Here is an 8,375-nt window from a genome sequence, read left to right on the forward strand (position 1 = left end):
CAGGAAATTGTCTCTTTGCTATGGCATTGTAATCACTATTCATTCATTACCATTGTCATTATGCTCGCACTAATAAAGTTTCATTCGATTTCAGTCTACTTTTTGGTGCGTAACTTTTTGTCAATGAGTGTATAAATAAAATAAACGCAACGATTACGATATCTAACTTTTAAATTTGTTTAGGTAAACTTGTTTATTCAATTAGAAACAGTTTTTCATGAATTAAGTAGAAACAGTTTTATTAAAAATCTCAAATTAGTGAAGTTAGAGAATCAAAATCACCTGCTTGAAACTTAAAACAGTGCAGAATATGTAGTATTTCAGTAATTGTAATTTAAAAAATACGTTGTTATTTAAAAATCCACGTTTCATATAAACAATAAACTTTCGTAAATCTTAAATTATAATCAATACTATTAAGAATAAATTATAATTACAACTGCAAGAAAAAATCGAATTTATTTAAATATTTGCAAATTATAAATTGAAAATACATTTAATTTATATTTTTTTAGACTTATTTAAGAAATTAGTTTTTATTCTTTTAATCATATTCTATAGAAACTTATCAAAATTGTTGTCAAATGAAGCATGCGTGATATATTTCTCTCTCAATTAACGGGCAATAATAAAGTAAAATCTTAAAACACCACAAATTAGAAAGTGAAAGTGATTATTAAATCTGTAAATCAACTTCCGTGATTAGTTTAGGTAAAGCTAAATATCTATTTCTTGAATGCAAAACTAAATCGTAAAATTGTAATTGTTTAAATACAAATTGTATAAAGTAATTGGGATTATATTAGTTGGAGTTTCACAGATCAACGGCATCTATGACAAAGTTACACAAGGCCTAGTCAGTGGCACGAATAGAAATATGGCGGCCCCAGGCTTACAGTATTCATGCACACACAAACTAATAACGCCACTTTTGCACCGAATGATTCAATTTTGTAATTTTATTTCTGAAACAATTGTATTTTGTAGATTTTAAAATATAGAAAGGGCAAAGAGCACTGCTATTGAAAACAATCGTTTATCCTGCCACTTTATGCATGCAAAATATATTCATATAAGCTATTGATAGAACTCGCCGATATGTCTTATTTTGTCTCTACTTAAGCGTTTAATTTGCACTAATTCCATAATCAATTGTTTCTACATAAAAATAAGTTTTTTTCGTTATTTTATTGTTATTTTTATTATTATTTTGAATTTTTGCGTCCCTAGGTCCGGTTCTAGTTGACCCGATGAGAAATCCGCCAACTGGACCTAGGGTAAAATTAAAATACAGTATATAACAAGTAAATGTAAACAACTACCGTAAATTATTTAAAATAAAAACAGTATATGGTTACAATGTGAATTTAATAAGTGATAAAAATGCGGATTTAACATGGAACCAAACACAAAATTGTAAAAGGAACAATACAGAATCTAAAATTCGAATTGGTCGTAAAATATCAATATCAGATAAAAGCGCAAAATGCACAATGAATTAAAATCTTTGCTAATAAGAGCTGTAAAAATTAGAAATTTAGTTAAAATGACAGGTGTGAGCAGTGGTATAATTGCATCACTCAACTAAAATATGTCAAATAGCTAAAAGACATGCATAAAGAAGCTATTACTTTTTGACTGATGAGAATCTGACTCATCAGTCAAAAGGTAACAGTGTGTGAGACGGCTGTAACCGTTGCCAACCCGAACTAGGACTTCTCTATTCCTGCGAAGAAAAAATAATTAATGTTTTTAGTATATTAGTCTTAAATTTCCACTTTCATCGAAACTCTTAAAATCCAGTCACTTTTAATATTGGTATTAAAGTATTAAAAGTGACTGGATTATCTGTTTCTTAGCAAATATTTGAGATACGATATATTTTAAAATTAATTTTGCACGATATGAATTAAATAATAAGCCTAAGAATACGATACTATTTGGTATACAAAAATTGTTAATACAATAATAATAGTAACGGTTCTTACTATAGTAGGCTATTAATGAAATTCAAATTTTACTGATTTTATGTTTCGTTATGAATCGTCCATAACTTTGCATAACGTAGATAATTATTTTGCTAAGCTAAAGTTATATTTAATTAATAATGGCTTCGTTATCACTGCGAAACGTATTTGACTAATCAGTAACACAACTGAAAATAATTATTGTTAAAATTGCTACTGATTAGTCAAATACGAATTCGTTTATTATAAATAGCACACATAACGACCAATTATAATTAAATAATTATTCATACTAAAATTCTTTTTGAATGTTCTGCAAAGTTGCTAAAAGAAATCATTGAAAAGTTTTATGTAGAGTAGAGAGGAAGGAGATAATGAAGTACAGTACTGACTAATGTGTTTTGTACGGCAATTTATGAAGCGTATGAAAATAATTGGAAATATTCCTAATAAAGAATAAAGTGGAGATCTGGTGTAAATTGGATATATCGTGTAAAGAATTACTGTTATTTCACGACATTTTTATCCACACATCTAAATACAACGTACAAAACACAATTCCAATTATCTCTTTATTTTCTGAATTAAAATATATCATTAAATTAATGATTTATAATTTATTATCAATTTTATTTTTTCACACTCAAATCCTTTTATATTTTAAATAATAACGAAATATTTTAATCAAAATATAAATAATGTATTAATATAAATAATAAGGTGGATTAGTATAATTATTAAAATTGTTGCATAATTCTGAATATCAAAAAATGTGTTTGCTTATAAAAATTGATAAATTTTTAAAGATGTTGCGCCCGGAAGAAGTAGAAATGTTGGTTTGTGGATGTCCTACTATTGACATGGAGGAGTTGAGGAAGGTGACAGTTTATGATGGATTTCATGAAGATGAACCTATAGTGAAGTAAGTGTCGTTTACCTTAACGCAAGATATAATATAATATTTTAAAATATATCTGAAAGAAGGATTTGGATTAAAATGTTATAATAATAGCAGAGAAATAACATAAATTTTGTAGAGTAATAAGCAATTTAATCGTAATATTATCATTTTCAACGTCAGTTATCAATATATATATTTTTTTAAAGTTTTAAGTTTGATTAATAACATTAATTTTTTTTCTGTTTAAAAAGTAATTTCTTGGCACTGTTTAGTACGAAAACTAGAAATAGTTTTATAGAAAATTATATCGTAAACGGAATACAAACTCAAAAAGTATTTTAATTATCATTGCTCTATTCAACTCGTGGAATACTTTTGAAAAATTAATAAACATTTTTCTTTTGTAATTATTGTATTTAATATTCTTTCTCTTTAATATTTCGAGGAAATTTTTCCGTTGTTATTAGATAAAAATATTTTGAAATGTTAATATAAATTAGGTCTGTTCGATTAATTAGGATAGTGAACATTTTTACATAAATTTGACATCATTTTTTAAAAATGTTTTATTTTAATAATTACGTAAAAATTTGCATTTTTCCAATCAATAGAACAGACTCGTTATATTATCAACGTAAACTCATGCGGGACAATTTCTATGGAAACAAATAACCAAATAGACAAAAGTCCTCGTTTTGTCAAAACATTCACAACCATCCAATTCTAGAAAATAACTTTCCAACAGATTCTCTAACCTCTGGGTGATAATATGTGGGTACCGAGGAGGGTCGACGAGGTCAGACCTCTGGTTAATGTCGGCAACAAGTCGGGGGGGGACTTGCCCACTTGTCAGAAATGGCTTAATTTGTCGGTAGAGATCCCGTAGGGACGGGACTGCTTTTTATCTGGTCGAGTGTAGGAGGGAAAGTGGAGTCGTGGTAAGACGATAAGCGAATATTCGAGCAACCAAGACACCATTTAACAGGATAAAAACGATTTAATGGAAACAAAATATACGTTACAAAAATCTGACATTAAAAGAGGTGACATATATATATATATAGCTATATATCCCTATCACGTGACGGAGAGAGAGAGTTCACATAAACGGGTTCCATACCTCTGGGACAATCAGCAATTCAAATATGCTGTTCGTCACGATGATCGAATATTCCTTTCTAGGGAAGGTTCGATGGCACTGGAGGCACAATAGTCAAATATATTCCGTAAGCACAAAGGGTAAGATCGCGACTCGATCTTAATCGATGAAAGACTCTCCACCGGGGGAGGAAGGAAACATCTTATATATATCTTTTTGCTGGGAATTTTGGTCACGTGCAGGTGCTTAGGCCATAGGTGTTCCCGGGATTGGAAACAATACGGCGAATTCGGGCGCTAACTATAAACTTAAGTTGCAAGATGATCTGTACTCAGCGTAAGAACAATGGATAGTTGACAGTTATACGGACGGGGACGCATATTTTCTCGTCCAGGACAGTTTTTAGCAGGATGTTTATAATAGGAAAATTTTCGAGTCGATATGGGGAACAATTTTATTATAATTCGTATTATATTCGGATTATATCCGGATATAAGAAAAGGGTAATTATTAATTCGGATATAATTTATTATAATTTTGTGTCAAGAGGATTTCCAGATCTCACAATACCTTATATATTTGGATGTGTAATAACGTAATGATGCAATTGTAAATAGAATTGTTTCTATAATATTATATAAGAAAAGATGGCAAAGAGTAACTTTTAATATGGAAAAAGATTAGTTTGACTATTAGTCATATGTAAAAATTGTAATATCGTTAACTATTACATTGTTTTCTTTTAATAACCTTATTTTGACTTTAAAGTTTTCAAGTGAAAAATTATATATTCGAAAATTTTTGTAAGGTTAATTAATTAAGCATTTGACTAATTCTTTTATATATCTTGTATATATGTACAGTACAAAGTAAATTTCCTTTTGTAGTCAGAAAATGTTTTATTTACTAAGTCACAACGACGGATTGCATATTTTTAGATCTCGATGCACAATACTATTGATTTAGTAGTTTCTTGCCTTGTATATCATACTTTTCCTATTAACAAAGGAGTTCTGTAGAAAAATTTTGAAAAAAAAGTTGATCGGGCCTCATGAGCTTTCCATATCTTGTCGCAACTTTCATCTATCTAGCGCCGTTCTCGAGATTAAGGACAGGCAAACAGACAGACAGACAAACGCCAGTGAAAATTTATAGGTCTGCAATTTTTAAAATTGCTTCCTAATAATTAATTTTGGTAAATAAAATGTTAAAAGGGTTTTTAAAATGTTACAAAATTTAAATAAACAAACATCTCTATAAACTAAATACAAAAATAATATTCTAATCTTAAAAATAAGGGAAACGTTGCTGTCATACACTAAGTAGAATACATAAAATATATCTATTTGTTATATAAGTGTTTGTAACTCTTGTGAATTTTAATATACACGTATAATACAGAACAAGTTATACATTTACAGTATATAAAAAATAAGAAAGTGTATACATTCTATATTGTTTGCAACAAGCGTATACATTTTGAATGATGAATTTACATATTTAATACCTTCTAAGACAGGATCGATATATGTGACTCGTTTTTTAAAAAAAACAGATGCAATAATAAAAAACGAGTCACATATATCGATCCTGTCTTAGAAGGTATTAAATATGTAAATTCATCATTCAAAATGTATACGCTTGTTGCAAACAATATAGAATGTATACACTTTCTTATTTTTTATATACTATAAATGTATAAATTTATTTTTAGAACATTTTACTAAGATGCAAGATTCACTCCTAAACAAACTGGAGTTTTTGCTCTAACTCATTTAATTGGTTTTACTATTTTAATCACATCAATAATCTCTCTTGCTAAGATTTTTAAAAATTTAAACAATGAAGTTTTATGAACAAATTATTGTTTCCTAAGTAAAGTTTCTCAAGAAACAATAAATTTTATGTCAGTTATTCAAATATAATTAATGTTTCTTTTCTTATTTAAGTAATAATTATTTTTATTGAAAATGAAAAATAAAATTAAAAATCCTTCATTCAAAATTTATTACTTTTGTATTTTTACTGAAAATAAGACCATTTTTATATAAAATATCCATCTCTTGTCATAGAATGTTGCCGCCAATGACACGAGATTGGCCCTAACGTTGTTTTGAAGATCGTCATTAGTCTCGAACCTCTGCCTCCTAGCCACTTTTTCTGTTCAGGAAAGAGGTGGAAGTCGCTCGGCGCTAAATTGTGGCTATACGCTGGGTGTTTAAAGGTGGTGAAGACTTCCAACCAGCTTGGAACTTTTTTAATGTGTGAAAACTTCCATCTCTTTCCTGAACTGAAAACGTGGCTAGCAGGGCAAAGGTTTAAGACCAATGAAAATCTTCAAAACAACGTTAGGGCCATCTCAAGTCATTGGCGGCAACATTTTATGAAGAGGGTATTTCAAAGCTCGTCCACAGATATGATAAATGCCTCAATCTTCACAGTGATTATGTCGAAAAGTAACCATATTTGTACCTAACTTTTGGTAATAAATTTATTTTGTCATTTACACTTAACTTTGTTTCCTGGACCATCGGAGCTTGAAAAAACCGACTCCGTAACTCCTTTCAAGGGAAATTTTTGATTTGAAGTAATGTGACTTCCAGTTTGTATTGGAAGTTCGTATATAGTTAATCGCGGCCTCCTTCCTCTATGCTTTCCATATCTAGTTGCGAGTTTCATCTACATAACTCCGTTCTCGAGATTAAGGGAGGACAAGCAGACAGGCGGAGGACAGTGGGAATTTATAGGACTACAATTTTTTCAAATTAAAGCCCAACAAAACATTAAAATGTATTTTGTATTTTTACCGAGTAAAATTAATATATAAGTAATAAATTTTGAATGATGAATTTTTAATTTCATTTTTAATTTTCAGTAAAAACTAAAACTGATTCAGTAAAAGTTGAATTATTAAGATATATATATCTTAATTCAACTTTTACATTTATTTCTATCATCTTCTAAGAATAGAAGGATGTCATTAAGCATTATATGCTTCAAAAATAAAATTTTATCAATACCAATTTAAAAAAATATTCTACTGCGTAGTTTTGTAATAATTGTAATAAAAAAAAAATTGTAAAAGGAACAATGTCTATAAGTTACTTTTGCTACTGATGGGTATTATAATATATTGAATGAATCATAAACAGAAGAAAACTATTCATTCTGAGCTTTACTGTGTAATGTAGTTAAAAAATGCAATATCTGTCTATAATATTGATCGGCTAAATTACATTTTTATTAAAACATAAACTAAAAATTCCATTTTCACTAACGTTTAACAATATAAATCTTATTTTCTTCTTATATTATTTAGAAGTATTTGTAATTTTTTCCACGCAGAGAATTCTGGGAAATTGTAAAATGTTATAATTCGGATCTTCAAAAACAATTTTTAAGATTCACTACCGGCAGCGACCGCGTACCCGTAGGAGGAATGGGAGAGATGACATTTAAAATTTCAGCCCTCAACCACAACACAGAAATGTAAGTTTTCAAATGTCTAAAATATCGAGAAATTTTTGTTTAATTCGAGGAATTTTTTTTTACACAGGTTGCCTATTTCACACACTTGTTTCAATCAACTTGTGTTGCCCCGCTATACCACTAAGGACATTTTGAGAGAAAAATTGACAATTGCTATATCAAACGCAGAAGGATTTGGATTGGAATAAAATTTATATTATACAAAGGAAAGTACGCATACCTGGCCAAAAGTACAAGTGCCCAATTTACCTTCCATTCGTCTCTCATTTCTCGACGAATAAAGATCCGGGCACCATCCTGCTTCCCACTTTAGATGTGACTCGCAAATTCTGAAACGATAAAAAAAATTATCCTGTACATATGTAAATCAATCTAGCTTCTAAACATTTTTTATCATTCATCAATGATCATGTTTGACAAGAAAATTTATTTTTGCTGTGATAGAATAATAAATGTTGCACTTTAGTATATTTTTGTCTATCAAGAAAATTAAATAATGTAGACATTGATTGCTAAAATCCTGTATATTTTTAAAATTGTGAAAACATATTAATTATTACAATTATAATAAAAAGAACTTGTGCTAATTATTTACAAGATGTAACCATTTATTTTGTTGTTAAATATTAATTTTAGTAATTCAATTAATTATGAACTGAATTAAAATATTCATTTATGAAAATGATATAGATTCATTATTAAACTTTCATTAAAATATTATCAAATATGCTAAAATATATGAAGAAAGTTTAAATGTAATAATGGTTTTGCATCCAATAACTAAAAACGAATTGTTTCATTTGGTAATCAGAAGCATAAATACACGGTTATTGTAGTTAAAGTATTTCTATTTAACGCATCACTATGATATTTTTGGTGCTGCAAGCAACAAACATTTGCCCGAGACAGTGCTCAATGT

The 8,375-nt window shown here is 28.7% G+C and overlaps 1 protein-coding gene across 1 annotated transcript in view; it reads left to right on the forward strand.

The window, feature by feature from the left end:
* Positions 1 to 8,046, forward strand: part of LOC136980734 (probable E3 ubiquitin-protein ligase HECTD2) — a 31,360-nt gene extending 23,314 nt beyond the window's left edge. Inside the window, exons 18-20 of the mRNA XM_067276932.1 lie at positions 2,774 to 2,889; positions 7,313 to 7,456; positions 7,524 to 8,046. Coding sequence (XP_067133033.1) covers positions 2,774 to 2,889; positions 7,313 to 7,456; positions 7,524 to 7,644 — 381 coding nt within the window. The 3' untranslated portion in view covers positions 7,645 to 8,046. The remainder of the gene's footprint in view (positions 1 to 2,773; positions 2,890 to 7,312; positions 7,457 to 7,523) is intronic.
* The last annotated feature ends 329 nt before the right edge of the window (positions 8,047 to 8,375 follow it).

Source organism: Centruroides vittatus, unplaced genomic scaffold (assembly GCF_030686945.1).
Source record: "Centruroides vittatus isolate TY-2023 unplaced genomic scaffold, ASM3068694v2 contig_717, whole genome shotgun sequence".
NCBI lineage: Eukaryota > Metazoa > Arthropoda > Arachnida > Scorpiones > Buthidae > Centruroides > Centruroides vittatus.